At 53.7% G+C, this 16544-nt stretch overlaps 1 protein-coding gene across 1 annotated transcript in view; it reads left to right on the forward strand.

Annotated features, from left to right (window-relative positions):
- The window catches only part of LOC136407159 (protein-glutamine gamma-glutamyltransferase 2-like), a 30725-nt gene extending 18066 nt beyond the window's left edge, over positions 1–12659 (forward strand). Inside the window, exons 7-13 of the mRNA XM_066387837.1 lie at positions 21–156; positions 863–966; positions 2463–2705; positions 4421–4708; positions 8824–8984; positions 10039–10175; positions 10905–12659. Of these exons, the coding sequence (XP_066243934.1) occupies positions 21–156; positions 863–966; positions 2463–2705; positions 4421–4708; positions 8824–8984; positions 10039–10175; positions 10905–11067 (1232 nt within the window). The 3' untranslated portion in view covers positions 11068–12659. The remainder of the gene's footprint in view (positions 1–20; positions 157–862; positions 967–2462; positions 2706–4420; positions 4709–8823; positions 8985–10038; positions 10176–10904) is intronic.
- Positions 12660–16544: the final 3885 nt, after the last annotated feature.

Genomic DNA, 16544 nt, shown 5'->3' on the forward strand with positions numbered 1-16544 from the left:
TCCCCCTCCCTCCCCCTCAGTGCTGCGCTGCCTGGGCATCCCCTCCCGAGTCGTGACCAACTTTAACTCAGCCCACGACCAGAACAGCAACCTGCTCATTGAGTGCTTCCACAATGAGTTTGGGGAGATCCAGTGTGACGAGAATGAGGACATCTGGTGAGGTGGGGCCCAGGGTTGGAGGTAGGGCTTAGAGGTCTTCTGGAGAGGAAACCTGGGAAGACTTCTCAGAGGAGGTCACATTTGAGCTGGGTGTAAAGGTTGAACAGGATTTGGACAGGGGGAAACAGGTGGGGAGGGCTCTGCAGGCTGAGGGGACAGCATGAGCAAGGGCCAGGAGGAGGGAAGGTGACGTACACTGATGTGTGAAGGGCGTTGGGGAGAATGTCAGAGGGAGTGTGGCACACCAGGGTGGGGCGCTGGGCTTTCAAGGACAGTGGCTGTCACCACACCGAAGGCTTCAGACTGGGAGAGGGACATGATGATGACCTGGGAGCAGAAGGTCTGGAGGGAGAGATGGGAGGTGGGAGCTGGGGTGGGGTCCAGGCGGCCAGTGATGAGTCCAGAACCAAGGTGGAACCTGTTTCCAGAGGCTGGAAAAGAAGGGGTGAAGTCAAGAGATTAGGAGGTCCCCTCAGCTGAACTTGAGGAGCCACTGCGAGGGGAGGGAGTGGGAGAGGCATTAGAATGACTCTCAGTGCAGGAGTGAGCACCTGGCGAAGGCCCAGGAGGGAAGAGCGCAGAAGAGTGTCAGGGGCCGTGCTGGGCTCCACGGAGGACACGGCGAGTGTGGACTATGGGGCTGGGAAGAGACTGACAGTCTGAGTGTGAGTCCCGGCCAACGTCTGGCTTTGTTTCCCAACAGGAACTTCCACTGCTGGGTGGAGTCGTGGATGACCAGGCCGGACCTGAAGCAGGGGTATGACGGGTGGCAGGCCCTCGACCCCACGCCCCAGGAGAAGAGCGAAGGTGGGTCGGTGTGTCCCCATTTCCCAGATGAAGAAACTGAGGCTCAGAAAGCACTCACTGTGCGTCCCTCAGCTGGAAAGCACGGGGCTGGCTTTCTAGCCCGGTCTGGCTGACTCCAAAAATCACAGACTGGTCCACCCGAGGGGGGGGGGAATTCACTGATATTTTACAATACGCTCCTTTACCATTTGAAAAGTCACTTTCGTCCATTGTGAAAAGCAGAAAATAAGGACAAACATAAAGAAAATATCAAATAGCAGCGCTGTCTTCTCCCTTCAAAGAAGCATCACTAACATTCCTGTGCAGCTTCCAGTAGTTTCCAACTATACACTTGTTTGTATATGTGTGCGTCGGTGAGAGAGAGAGAGACAGAGAGAGAGAGAGAGCGCGCGCACCAAAGCAAAGTTGGGGAATAAATCCTTTCTCAACATAATATTTTTAAACTCATAGAATACCCAGCATTTACAAAGTTAAGCAATGACATTCAAATACAGTTATCAAAAAAAAATTGAAAAATAAATTTGTAATATAATAATAGTACAGACTTCACATAACAAGATTTCACGATAGAATTAATGAACTTGATAACTTCGTGGCAGAGGTGAGCCTAAACAATTAACTCCTGGGATTGGTGACAATGCCAGAACGATATGAAAATATCTGTGGTTTTTATGGGCGGTGAGTCATAGGGCACTGAAGACTATGGTGTGTCCACTTTCACAATGGAAGGAAGGGCTATCAAAGTACAATGCGAAATAAAGTTGTCATTTTTTTCCCATCCAAGTTCACAGAGCCCTGAATTCTATTTGTTGTGCCTTGAGGGGGTCCGTGGACCCCGGGGTTGAGAACTCTGGCTGTATGTAGCCTTTTATGCTGGCTTGGTCACGTCTCTGTACATCAATGGCATTTCTCCATCAGGTAGTGTTCTGTGATTGAATTTTAATTTCATGTTACCATAGTTCCAGCAAATGGAGACACTGTAATAGAGTTACCCAGTCTCTAGTCCTCAACTTGCAAATACGTGGCCGGTTGGAGGCAGTTGTGAACCACACTGAGATAAACACGTTGTTAACACCAGACAGAAGCCCTGCCTTCTCCAATACAGGCCAGCTGCTTGGCTCCCTCAGTTCCTTAGGGAGCTTTGCGATAGCCTTCTATTTTGTTTAGCACTTACTTAGTATCTAGTGTATGCAAATGCTCATCAAGTAGGTATAAATATCTTCCCCACGTGAAACCAAGGCTCAGAGAAGTTAAGTAACTACCACAACATCACACAGCTAATGAGAGCTGGGATGTGACCCGTAAAGCCCGGCTCCAGAGTCTCCATCCAGGCTTAATTCCTACCCTACGCTGCTTTTCTAGCAGCGGATTCCTCAAAGGGCTTTATGGTCTCAAAGCTTTTTACCATGTGAGGCTGAACTGTGGAAGGTTTTGGAAGGTACCATTTATTCTCATCCCGGACGCATCTGTCCTTCCTCCTCCCTCCCCCCAACCAGGGACATACTGCTGTGGCCCGGTTCCCGTCCGTGCCATCAAGGAGGGCGACCTGAACACCAAGTACGACGCACCTTTTGTCTTTGCTGAGGTCAACGCCGACGTGGTGGACTGGATCCGGCAGGAGGATGGTTCTATGCACAAGTCCATCAACCACTCCCTGATCGTGGGGCTCAACATCAGCACTAAGAGTGTGGGCCGTGACGAGCGGGAGGACATCACCCACACCTACAAGTACCCGGAGGGTAGGTGCCCGAGCCTTCCACACTGCCCTGCAGAGCCGCCGCCTGTCTTACCAGCCCTGTGTGTGTCTGTGTGTGTGTGTGTGTGTGTGTGTGTCTGTGTGTGTGTGTGTGTGTGTGTGTGTGTGTCCAGAGCCTTCCACACTGCCCTGCAGAGCAGCCGCCTGTCTTACCAGCCCTGTGTGTGTGTGTGTGTGTGTGTGTGTGTGTCCAGAGCCTTCCACACTGCCCTGCAGAGCAGCCGCCTGTCTTACCAGCCCTGTGTGTGTGTGTGTGTGTGTCTGTGTGTGTCTGTGTGTGTGTGTGTGTGTCTGTGTGTCTGTGTTACCTGGCAGCCTGCATACCACCATAAATGACCTGTGGGTGACTTTTCGTTCCAAAAAATTCCAAGTGCATCTTACCAAACACACTGGAAGACAGTGCTGGAAGATTATTGGTTTAGGAAAAGAATTCTATGTTCCACAACAAGATTCCAGTTGGTCGTTAAGCCTTGCTTTTTTGGAGATGACTGCTATATAGGAGAAGCCTGCATCAGAACAGAACATCAGTTATGCCCATGTTGTGTATTAATAGCACTTATCAATAGGGGACCTACACCTGTACACTGACAATGTCACTTTCTCATTGCAACGTATGTGTACGGGAGAGGCTTGGAAATCCAGAACGGCCACGGAAGACAGGTTCCTGGAACGTAGTGACATGTATTTTTGCAGGATTTCCTGTACAGCTGAGGAAGTGGGCATGAAGGATACGAGTTAGGGGATACCAGAAAGGGAAATGGACCAGAGAAATGTGAAGATAAGATGGGTTCAACCAGATACAAAGACGAGGATTCTTTCTGCCACTAATGTTAAATCAGTAGGGGCAAAGGGATGGGGCTTATTTTTAAAATCAGATTTGAGCCCACTGGCCGCCAATCCAATACAATAGGTATTTTCTAAGCACCTACTGTGTGCTGGAGCACAGTGGGGCTCACAGAGATGATGAAGAAACCACAGCCCCTGCCCAATCTGACCCCCACCGACTTTCCAGGGCTGACTGGGGGTTGGGCTATTAAGTGGCCGTGCTCTCGGTGGAAAGGATAAAACAAGAACAAGATGCTTCTCCAGGCCTCTCAAAGGTCTAGAGCTGATAGTTTGATAGACGAAAGAGATATGTACTTCACAACACTTGGGGGGGGGGGATAAATAAAAGGAGCATAGGAGAGAGGTAACTGATCAGAAAGGAAGGGCAGTCATTCCTGCTGGAGCACTCCTCAGGGAGGGGGGAGGGAAAGGAATTCTGGGAGAAGTAACCCCTGTGTAGATGCTATTGGAGGCATTCGGTATGACATAAAGATACATAAACACAGCTTTAGTCCTCAAGCAGCTCAAGAGGGTAATCACATACACAGGAAACAACTTGGTGATCTAAAACACCGTAACTGGCCATAGGTGGCTGTGAGACTCCAGAAGACAGATTCATCCTGGGGAAGGAGTGATTAAGAAGGCTTCCTGGAGAAGGGGTCCTCTTGGGCTGGGACTTGAGGGATGCATAGGAGTTCACTTTGGAAAATGAAGAACACCTTCTTGTCTCTTCCTGGCACAGAAATGCAGAGAAGGAGTTCCTTTGGGGCTGCTCTGAGTCACCAGGACTCCGAGAGGCCAGGATGCTCAAACTCAGCCTCCTCCCCATTGGAACAGGTTCCAGCCATGAAGCTCTCTTGCCTCCTCCCACAGGGTCCCCACAGGAGAGGGCGGCTTTCCAGAGGGCCAACCACCTGAACAAGCTGACCCAAAAGGAGCAGACCCAAAAGGAGCAGACAGGGGTGGCCATGCGGATCCGTGTGGCCCAGAACGTGAAAATGGGCAGTGACTTTGAAGTCTTTGCCCACATCACCAACAACACTGCCGAGGACCACGCCTGCCGCCTCCTGCTCTGCGCCCGCACTGTCAGCTACACCGGGCTCCGAGGACCCGTGTGTGCCTCCCAGGAGCTGCTCGATCTCTCCCTGGAGCCCTTTTCCGGTAAGGCCCTGTGTTCCTGGACCAGTTATTGATCACAGATCGACGTGCCAGGTCGCTCCCTGAGTGCGTAGTGTGTACAATTTACCTCCGCGACACTTGCATCGCCCTTATTCATAGGCCCTGTCCTAGGCACTTTATAGATATCAACCCATTTAATTCTTATAACAGAAGTGGGAGCTGGAGTCTTTTATTGCCTCGCCCATTTTCCAGGTGAGAAGACTGAGCACAGAGAGGTTAAGTAACTTTCCCAAGGCCACACAGTCAGGATGTGACAGGACTGAGACTCAAACCTGCACTCTCAGCAACTATATGCTGTTTTCTTCCATCTCATGCTCTTGAGACTCCTGACCGCTTCCCCAGATTCCCTAGTGCTCTCCCAGCGAATTCCTCTCTCTCTGGCCATCTCACGCCCAGCGTGGGAGCCTCTCCCCTCTGGTGGTTCTTTGCCTCCAAGAGAAAAGGGTCTATACCCTGGGTCGGCAAACTGTGGCTTGTAAGCTGCATGTGGCTCTTTGGCCCCTTGATTGTTTAGCAAAGGCCAGCTTAGGAGTACCCTAATTAAGTTAATAACAATGTACCTACCTATATAGTTTAAGTTTAAAAAATTTGGCTCTCAAAAGACATTTCAATCATTGTACTGTTGACGTTTGGCTCTGTTGACTAATGAGTTTGCCGACCCCTGGCTAGACCAATGCTGCCCACAGAACTCTCCGAGACCCTGGGGTTGTTGTGACTGTGCTGGCAGAGCGGTGGTGGCTAGCTCCATGTGGCTACTGCGCACTTGAAATGTGGCCAGAATCCGCCATCCTGGACAGTGTAGCCGTCACAGTGACAGGGGAGACTGTCTACTCCTGTGTGGAGAGATGGGTTTCCTCCGAGCCTTGGTCGTCTCCCTGTAAATGTCCCAGAGCCTGGGCCGGCCCCCCTGTGAGGCAGAGCCCCTTCCCCTCGCTCCTTAGCTCCGGGTCTGCCCTGCTTGGGGGTGAAATGAGGTCAGTAGATGACCCGGTTGGTCCGTTTTGGTGCCCATCTCTGTCACCGTGCCTGGTTATCCTCCTTAAAATCATCCCGAGACCCTGAGAGGATTGTGGCCACGCCTGGACATGGAGGGGCTTTCTCTCCTCGCTGAGCAGAAGTGCAAACAGGCGTGCCTCCCCCAAGTCCCAGGGACCTTTCCTGACCACCTTCTGTGCCAGATGGTGGTCTCAGCGCTGGGCTCAGTAGTGCCTGAGTCCCTGCTAACCTTGATGGCCGAGAAGGACCTGGGCATCCAGGCCATAAGCGTCAGGTGTGCGGGGTGGTCAGGACATCTCAGTTCTGGTTCCAGCAATTCTGCAGACGGGCTGTGGGCTGCTGGGTATTTCTCATCTCCATCCCAGGCCTCCGGTTCCTCATTTGTACAAACTCGCGTTACTCTTTTTATTTTTTTAGAGACAGCGAAAGAGTCAGAGAGAGGGATAGATAGGGACAGACAGACAGGAATTGAGAGAGATGAGAAGCATCAATCATCAGTTTCTTGTTATGGCACTTTAGTTGTTCATTGATTGCTTACTCATATGTGCCTTGACCGTGGGGCTACAGCAGACTGAGTAACCCTTTGCTTGAGCCAGCGACCTTGGGTCCAAGCTGGTGAGCCTTGCTCAAACCAGATGAGCCCACGTTCAAGCTGGCGACCTCACGGTCTTGAACCTGGGTCCTCCACATCCCAGTCCGACGCTCTATCCACTGCGCCACTGCCTGGTCAGGCTGGTTCCTCTTTGAAAAGCCCTTCTAACCCCTTTGTTAGAATGCATGCATGTCATTTCCTTCTTGGGCTCAGAACCACCTCAAAGGGAGGAAGTGTCCTTCCTGGAATGTGTGGCATGAAGTGAACTTTAGCCTGGGCCGGTGATGCCACACTGATTTCTCCTGGGCCTCTGCCGTGTTCACTGCCTCCCAGACAGCACCGGGCCCCTGGGGCTTTGTTCCTCCGAGCCTCAGCCAAGCCTGTCCTTGTTTCTTCCCATCCTGGCGATGTGTTCGCACAAGGGGTCCCTCTGGCAACATCACTGACCCAGGAAAGGCACAGGCTGCAGGGACAGGGCCAAAGAGGGTGGCGGTCCTGTGTGTGAACCTCAGGCTGCAAGGCTGGGCTAGGCAGGGTGCCCTAAAGCCAAGCTCAACCTGCGACAGACTTCACCCTGGAAGACCTCACACTTTGGCCGAGTCGCGCGTTATTCTGAGATGATGAGACGGGGGTTTCCGTGTGCTAATGAACGACCAGGAAGCCAAGGCGCGGGCAGTAGGACCGAATCCAGTCACCGCCCCACCCCATCCCTGCCTCCTTGCCCTGCTGCTTCTCTCCCCGCCTTCCTGCTCACCCTTCTCCCTCCCCTCCCTCCCCCCTCCAGGTGGGTCACCGGGAATGCAGCCAGTGTGGCCTTGCTGATCACATCTGCCCACGGCACCTTCCAGAACAGGGCACATCATCTAAGGAATTACCGAGATGAGCTCACACGTCTCCTCCCCCCGGCTAGCACCTGGCCCAAGGCCAGGCCGTGGTCCCACCAGAAAGCAATTCTCAAAAGTCCTGCCCCACCCTGGTTCAGCCTCCGGAAAAGTCAATAGTTGGAGCCATGTCCTCCGTGCTCCTGGGGGACAATATTTTCTTTCTTTCCTGTGAGCTGGTCAGACTTTCCACTCGCTCCACAGGAATTCTCACTCCTTTTTGTCCTATTTGGAAGGACTTTGGTTTGCCCCCCCCCCCCAGCCCACGTAATCATCCAATCAGAGGCCGGGCAGATCCATCCTGGGAGTGAATGGCTAGAGGGCCGGGCACCCCAAGGCAGCATTTCCCAAAGGGTGGTAGGTGGGGCATCAGGGGGCCTGCCAAGCCCGGACCTTGACTCATGGTGACAGAGTGGCTCTGTCGGGCCTCACAGTCATTCAGCTGACCTCCCGGGGGGCGTCCCCCAGCCGGCGATCAGGGTCTCAGCATCCCAGCTCTCAGTAACCTTCCCTGTGAACTGTCAGCTCAGGTCCCAAACTGCAAACCTTCCGCATCTCACAGGATTTGAATAAGCATGACTTAGCTTGTGTTTATCTTTAATAGTTACCATCTATTTATGGCAGACGAAGCTGGTTTGTTGCAAATAATGATGAAATTTTTCCTTGGTTTAGAAAATACAAAGTGAGTGGATTTGAAAGAAAAATAATGAGTGAATAAGAGTGAATAATTAGGATACACTCAGATGTGTGAAAAATCATGTGAATGGCTGGTCACTGGGGGGGGGGCAGATGGCAGAAAAGAGGCAACAGCGTCCTCTGTCGTGGCCCTGGGACATGACGAGAGGTTGATAGGGCTGTAGGGGGCCCAAGGACTGTCCCTCCACCCTCCAGTTTGACAGTGGAGTCTGAGGGACACAAGGATCTGCCAAGTTTCTCTGTGACCGAGGGGACAAGCTGGGCCTGGCTCAGGCCAGCAGAGTCTCAGTCCTGTGTTCTTTTCATTGCTCCTTCCTGCCTCCTACAGGCAGACCCCCTGGTGCCTCCAGGCCTCAGTGTTCTTGTCAGAAAAATGCACTAAACTCACACTTCCTTTCTCTGCAGTGGGAGGGGCTGATCCTGCTGCCTTTTTTCTTACCCCTCCCCCCACCACTGTGAGGCTTCTGCTCTGCAATGACCTCTGGTCTTACCTCTGCCAGAGCTAAGGGTGCTGGTTGTCTGGGGAAACAGGAAGAACAGGGCTGGGTGGTCATACTCTCAGGCTCATGCAGCCAGTCAGTGGCCAAGCAGGGCTGGGTCTCCTGATCTGAGAAGTATTTCCTCATCTATAAAAGGCACACACTCTTGCCAACCTCGTGGGGGGAAAGTGAGGTCCTGAACGGTGGAGTGACTTGCCCAGCATCAGCATGAACAAAGGGTGGAGACAGGATTTGAACCCAGGCCTGTCGGGCTTTCCCCTGCCCAGCTCCTCCCTGGCAGCCCAGCGCCAGGGCAGGTGGGGGAAAGGCCCGGAATGCGCCCTGCCATTCACCAACCAGGTGAGCGTGGACACATTCCTCGCCCCTCTGGAATGCAAGGGGAGAGGCGGGGGCTGGGTCTCAGTCCCTGAACGTGCCCCCCCCACCCCGCAGAGAAGAGCGTCCCCTTCAACATCCTCTATGAGAAGTACTGTGACAACCTGACCGAGTCGAACCTCATCAAGGTGCGGGGCCTCCTCATCGAGCCCGCTGCCAACAGCTACCTGCTGGCCGAGAGGGACATCTATCTGGAGAATCCAGAAATCAAGATCCGGGTAAGGGACGCGCTGGGCATGGGTGGGGCAGGGCACAGGGCTTGCCCAGGGCGGGAGTGGGCTGGCCTCCTGCACCTGTGTCCCTGCACCCTCAAATCTTTGACACCTCAGGGATCCTCAAATTCCGGCTTCATCAAATAAAAGCTTTGTGAAGTCACAAGATTTGGAACTCTGTAGCTTCTAGAAATGACTCCTAGAGCTCAGAGTGGGAAGGTCACGGAACTTAGGGATCTCAGAATCACGGATTCTTCAGAGCTAAACTCCTAAAACTAGATCCCCAGTGCCTGGGGCCCCAGTGGGACCGGAGGGCGGAGGAGTTGAGGGCACAGACCTTGGCATCTGACTGCCTGGCTCTGGCTGGGTGGCCCTAAGCATGTGACTTTGCCCCTCTTTGCCTCAGTTTAATCATATGTAAGACGGTGTCATAAGGGTTAAATGTGCATCCACAAACATGTAGAACTGCATCCATCGCATTATAAGGGTTCAATAAAAGCTGACCATTGTCACCGTCCACATGGGCATCATGGTGATTCCCTTCAAGGAGCCACAGCCCTAAACCCCCAAGCGCAGCAGCAACAGATAAAGGTTGGGGGGGGAGGGAGGGAGCACTGTGTCCGAGTAGCTAGGAGTGTGCACGTTATTAGCTCAGTAATGCTTATGAGAACCCTGCAGCCAGGCATTTCCCTGCCATGAAGAAACCAAGGCTCAGAGAGGGTAGTGACGTCTGCGGCCATCACACAGTGAGGAAGAGGCAGAGATCAGCTGGCTTCAGACCCTAGAACAGAGGAGCTGCTATGCCCCCTCTGGGTAGCATGGAGCCTCCCTGCAGGTCCATGAAGGAGGCCTGGGCCGGTATCATCACCCGTGTTTTGCAGATGAGGAAACTGAGGCACAGAGGCAGGAAGTGAGAGTGGCCATAGCTTTGCTCAGCAAATATTGGACCAAACTGTAGCAAATACAGCGGTGGCCCAGCTGGGACCACACCTGCCCTCGAGGGGCTCTGGGCGCCCTCCCTCAGTGCCGCCCCTTACATCTGTGCTGTGCCCTGTCCCAGGTGCTGGGAGAGCCCAAGCAGAACCGCAAGCTGGTGGCCGAGGTGTCCCTGCGGAACCCACTCGCTGTGGCCCTCGAAGCCTGCACCTTCACTGTGGAGGGCGCTGGCCTGACCAAGGGTCAGAAGACCGTGGAGCTGTAAGTGTGGGTCGCTCCAGCCTGGGGACCTGGGAGCAGAGAGCAGAGGCTGATGGAGGCCACCAAACTCTGGCCCATAACCTGTCCTCTCATCTCCCACATGGCTGCTAATACACCCGTGTCCCCTCCTAAATACCTCAGGGCCGAGTTCCCACCTGCTCCCCCTCTAACACCCACACCACCTGGTGTCTTTACAAACCTGAACAATTACACATTCCACCACGCAGCACCTGTCCCCCAACGCACAGGCCCTGACCTAACACAAGCATCTACACCCTGAATGTCCCTACGTGGGTCCTAGGAACAAATCTATGTACACTTCTTCTTTTCTACTTTATTCTTGTAATGTAACCAACATACACTAAAAAACACAAATCACGCATGTACGGTTCAATGCATTTTCACCGATGTCACCCGATCACACACACTCTGACCTCTTACCCCAGGCACACCGTCCACTCCCATGTGTGCATTGAGTGTATACACACACACACACACACACACACACACACACACAGGCCCTGCCATATAAGCAGGAAAGATTGCCCAGGCCCTCAGAGAGCAGTGAGTGGGTCCAGTTATTACTGTCGTGATTTTCCGCATTAAGCGGTACATTCATGGGTTCAGAGGCTCTGTGCCAAGTTCTGAGTAGTCGGGTGTCATCCTGGCCTGACCACATTATGGGGACCAGGCCTGGGTGTGTCCTTAACCCCTCCTCTCTCTCCACAGCCCGGACCCTGTGGAGGCGGGGAAGAAGGCCACAGTCAGGGTAGACCTGCTGCCTCTGCACGTGGGCCGCCACCAGCTGGTGGTCAACTTCGAGAGTAACAAGCTCAAGGCCGTGAAGGGTTACCGGAACATCATCATCGGCCCCCCCCTAAGGGGCTCCTGAGCCATGCCCCTCCTCAGCCAGCCAAGAGCCCTCACCTTGTCCCCCAATATTTATCCCAAGCTAATGAGGAAAAGTAGCCCCTTCGTGACCTCAAACCCCAGGGCAGGTGTGCGCTGCCTGGGCGCGGGGGGGGGGGGGGTGCTGTTTAGAATAGAATGTACTTCTGGCCCATCTTGTCCCCTGAGCCTGGTCCTCCACCCCCCTACTTGTGAGCAATGTCCCGTGCCTCGGCAGGGGGCGCCCTGACCCCGGTGCACTGGGCTGGGGATGGGGGAGAAGGGACTCAGGTCTCCCTCTCCAGCCCAGATGCCACTTGGAAAGCAACCGATCACCGATCACCCACCGTATTGTCTGATCTATTCATAGCCCTTGGAACAGAAAAAAGTTTGCCCATTGGCCCGATCAAGGAACTCAATATCCTTGTGTGTCCTGTCCCCTCCTGGACTATGTCCTGCCCCAGGAGCCCTCGGGATAGCCAGCACTGGTGGGGCTGGGGGGGGGGGTCCCAGGCGTAGGGTCCCAGTTGGGTTCTTAGGCTTAAGCTCCTCCCACATCCCAATAGCTCTGGCCCACAGTCCCACCCTCCTCACTAATGTGAAGCACCTACTATGTGCCAGGTGCTTCCTCTCCTTGCTGGTGCTCACAGAGCTGCCAACCCATATAATTGCCACAGGAAATTGCAGAGTGGGAGCTGCTTTCTCAGTGAGGAGACTGAGCCTCAGACACAGGGGTGGCCAATTCTGCACAGGAGGGCCTGTGGCTATTTGAAAGCTTGGGCACTGTGAAGGCATGGGAACAGAGTCCAGGCCTCTGACTCCGAGTCCGGTGCTCGGTCTGTGACACCAGCCCTGACCTGAGAATGCCAGGTGGGGCCATTGGGGACCTGATCCAAGAGGAGCCCATTGGGGTGAGAAAGTGGGAAAGGATGAGAGAGGGTCAATCCAAACCCGGCCAGCCGCTGGCTTCTCCTCCCTGGGCCGGGCGTCCCCACCGGTCAGTGGAATGACTGAACCAACTGATCTCCAAGACCCTCTGAGCTCTGCACTCCGATGCCCTGACCCAGCCTTGCCAATGACAGCAAGTCCTACCCTGGGCTGCACAGAGCCTTAGGCCACCTGCACAGGGCGTTTCTATGAGTGGAACCATGACCAGGACCGCCGTTCTGCACCCAGCCCTACCCAGGTCTCACACCTACACCAGGCACCTCCCGTCAGACCCAAATTCTATGGGAAAAGGGCCCGGAGGCCCCTGTCCTACCCATGAGCCTTCCCCCTGCAATGCCTGGGCTTCGCAAGAGCCTCAGCTGCTGATGCAGCCGCTCGGCCGGCCCCTCTTTGCAGGACCAGGGCTCTGAAAGACAGCGCGGGGAGCCCGCGGTTGTCATCTCGGACTTCACCACCCACACTCTCCTGCGACCTGGCTTCCCTGAGGCTGGGTGAGGGAGGAAGGGAGCACTCCCTGACTGCAGTGCAGTCATAGCCTCCAGGGCCCCCCAAAGCCCAGAGGGGACCCTGGGGACAGTCACGCTGATGCACTTAGAACTTGCTGCATTGCACAGAAAAGCATCACAAAATGAGCCAATGGATGTATGTTCTATATAAATACTGCTATGTCTCTACAGTTTTATAGATGCTTTTGGGTTCCAAGCAGGCAGTAGATACACTTTTGAACTACAGGGAGCAAACACTGAAATAAAAGTTTATTTTTCACATTCAAACAAGGTCTAGTCTGGTTTTCTTGTCAGGCTTTTGAGGAGGGTGGGTGGGTGGGTGACCTCATTCTTACCAGGACCTGCCAGGTCTAAACTTGTCCGGCGTTCAAGGCTTTACACAGTCTGGCTCCCTGTTCACCCTCGGCTCTCAGCTCTGCTGTCAGGGGCCCGGGCTATGGAGTCACACTGACCCAGGATCAAAGCCTGGCTCTGCCACGGATTCACAGTGTGGCTTCAGGCTGTTTCTCAACCTCTCTGTGCCTCCACATCCTTATCTGTTGAGTGAGGATGATGTAATGCTTGTGGCCACGGTCAGGCAGATTCACAGTGGATTCAGGCAGATTCACAGTGGATTCAGGCAGATGGTAGAGGAACAGTGGAGCCAGAAAGCGCTGGGCCATCCCCATTTATCAGAGGCTCACAGAGTCAGATGAGCAAATAAGCAAAGAAAAACACTTTCCGCAGGGGAGGGCTGGGATCAGGAACACCGCCCCTGGTGTCGTGGTGACTGGTGGTGGCTAAGGGAATCAGGGATCCACACCTCGCAGTGGTGGGGGAGCAATCTGGGAGAACTGCCACGGAGGGAAAGCACCCATTGCTTTTCACAGAGACACCATGTGGCTTTGTGTCACGTGCACACACACTGATTCTGCAACCTGCTTGCAGCCGGGAAACCAGCCAGCAAGCCTAACACAGCTGTTTTCCTAACAGATGATACAATGTCTACTCTCAGGACCAATGTGTAAGTTCAGTGAAAACAGTGCATATAAAATACTGAGTTGCTCCTGGCACACTGCAACCCTAATAGCCGACTTCACTCCAGGTCAGAAACCTTTATGTGCTTTGTTATTTACTCCTCAACCTTCTCAGCTTGTTTCCCTCATTTTACAGGGATCACTGCAGAGCTGGGACTTGAATCCAGGCAGCCCGCCTGCCTGCCTGCCTGCATCAGAGCACAGCCTAGCCCAGAGGAGGCCCGATTTCCACCCAATCTGTCCCAGGATGCACGGGGCAAAGGCCTCCACACAAGCCCTGACGACCGCCGTGGAGTGGGGAGGTTTGATTGGGGCCAGCTCCCCACCCTTCAGGTTCCTCTGCGCTGCAGCTGCTCTTGCTTGCCTAGGATGCCGGTCAGCTCATCCCTCGGCCTCCAGCTAAGCCCAGAAGAACAGAATGTTGATAGGATCTAAGGAGGAGGAGCTGAGGGGGGAGGGCCAGGCAGGGAAGCACGTGCAACGTGAGGCCAAGCCGGGTCAGCTCACTCTCCTGGCCTCCCCGGTGCCCTCCGCCATAGGCCTGGGCACAGACACCAAAACACACACCGGGGAAACCATGTTCTCTTTCAGGAGCCGAAGTCCAAAGGGTCCCTTTAAAAGCACAAGCAATGGAAAAAAAAGAAACCCCCCAAAAAGTGGTGCGCCCAGCCTTGAGAACACAGGATCTATAAAGACAAGCAACACGATGCATCTCACAGATTGAAAATTAAGCAAAGGGAGGTGACACAAAAGACTGTTGTCAACACAGTGCTACTCACCCGAAGTTCACGAACAGGCATATCTCATCTGTGTGTCAGAAGTCAGGACTTTTCCCTGGAGGGCGGGATAGATCGGACTGGAATGGTTTTAATTTTCTTCCTCTGGATGCTGGGTAGACTGGCACATTCAGCCTATAAAAATTTGCAATATATATATGTCTTATTTTTGTATGAATATTCTACTTCAATAAAGTTTCAATAAAATTCTGTACCCGAAGCTTCTAAAATTAAGTCCAAAGGGGCCACAAAGAAGGTGGACTCAGCTCCAGAGTTCTCTCCATTTCTCCTTCCACGAGAGGGGACACCAGTGGGGTTATGCCTCCAGGGATGGGTGAAGTCTAAACAGGACGCTGCGCATGTAAACACAAGGCTGTAAGGGCCAGACTCGGGTCTCACTGGCTGTGAACAGTGCGTGGCGCATCAGTCAGCAGTGAATATGCTGAACAGATGAACGTAAAGCTGGGTTTCGTGCTCCCAGCTGATCCTCAGAACAGGCCGTAGGGATGATCGTCTCGCTTTCCAAAGGGGAAACCGAAGTTCAGAGATGTTGCACGGCTCACTCGACGTCACCCAGCAAGTTGATGGCAGAGCAGGAATTAGAATCCAGTTGGCTCTCTCCCATGGCGTCCCACAGAAAGGCCTGGAAAGCGGAAGGAAGGACTTGGACCTCGGACCCTGGACAATGGAAATGGCAAGTGTTTCCCTGTCAGCGTCAGTACTGCAGGGGTCTGGGAAAGCCAGAGCTGGAAGGCTGGGCTCATTAACATAGTTATCACGTGACCCAGCAATTCCACTCTTAAGGATACACAGCTGTGTTAGGCTTACTCACTGGTTTCCTGGCTGCAAGCACTTTGCATGATTAGTGTGTGAGCACGTGAAAGAAAGACACGAGTGTGTCTCTAGGAAAAGCTAGGGGTGCCTGACCAGGCGGTGGTGCAGTGGATAGAGCGTCTGACTGGGATGTGGAGGACCCTTTTTCAAGACCCCGAGGTCACCAGCTTGAGTGAGGGCTCATCTGGTTTGAGCAAAAAGCTCACCAGCTTAGACCCAAGGTCGCCGGCTCGAGCAAGGGGTTACTTCATCTGCTGTAGCCCCATGGTCAAGGCACATATGAGAAAGCAATCAATGAACAACTAAAGCAGGGGTCTCCAAACTTTTTACACAGGGGGCCAGTTCACTGTCCCTCAGACCATTGGAGGGCCAGACTATTAAAAAAACTATGAACAAATCCCTATGCACACCGCACATATCTTATTTTAAAGTAAAAAAACCAAAACGGGCCCTGGCCGGTTGGCTCAGCGGTAGAGCGTCGGCCTAGCGTGCGGAGGACCCGGGTTCAATTCCCGGCCAGGGCACACAGGAGAAGCGCCCATTTGCTTCTCCACCCCTCCGCCGCGCCTTCCTCCCTGTCTCTCTCTTCCCCTCCCGCAGCCAAGGCTCCATTGGAGCAAAGATGGCCCGGGCGCTGGGGATGGCTCTGTGGCCTCTGCCTCAGGCGCTAGAGTGGCTCTGGTCGCAACATGGCGACGCCCAGGATGGGCAGAGCATCGCCCCCTGGTGGGCAGAGCGTCACCCCATGGTGGGCGTGCCGGGTGGATCCTGGTCGGGCGCATGCGGGAGTCTGTCTGACTGTCTCTCCCTGTTTCCAGCTTCAGAAAAATGCAAAAAAAAAAAAAAAAAAAATTCAAAACAGGAACAAATACAGTTTGTTGATTTAAATGGGAACTATGCTCCTCTCACTGACCACCAATGAAAGAGGTGCCCCTTCCAGAAGTGCGGCAGGGGCCGGATAAATGGCCTTAGGGGGCTGCATGTGGCCCGCGGGCCGTAGTTTGGGGACCCCTGAACTGAAGTGTTGCAATGAAAAACTGATGACTGCATCTCATCTCTCTCCATTTCTGTCTGTCCCTCTCTCTGACTCTCTCTGTCTCTGTAAAAAAAAAAAAAAAAAAGGAAAGCTAGGGGTGTTTTCTCTCTCCCTCTGTAGCGATTGTCCCCGATCGCCTCCCCGCCCCCCACCACGGGGGTGCGGTTCCCTGACTCCCTCAGCCACCGCCACCACCACCACCTTGAGGGGCGGTGTTCCCTATCCCTACGCTTTCTGGCTCCACAGTTCCTCTGCCGTCCGCCCAAATCCAATGTGAACCTGCCTGGCCTCCGCCACCGGTCTTACAAGTATTACACCCAGGAGAAGATGACCATGTGACCATGCAAAAAAGTTGTACATGAATG

The sequence above is a fragment of the Saccopteryx leptura genome, chromosome 5 (genome assembly GCF_036850995.1).
Source record: "Saccopteryx leptura isolate mSacLep1 chromosome 5, mSacLep1_pri_phased_curated, whole genome shotgun sequence".
Taxonomy (NCBI): Eukaryota; Metazoa; Chordata; class Mammalia; order Chiroptera; family Emballonuridae; genus Saccopteryx; species Saccopteryx leptura.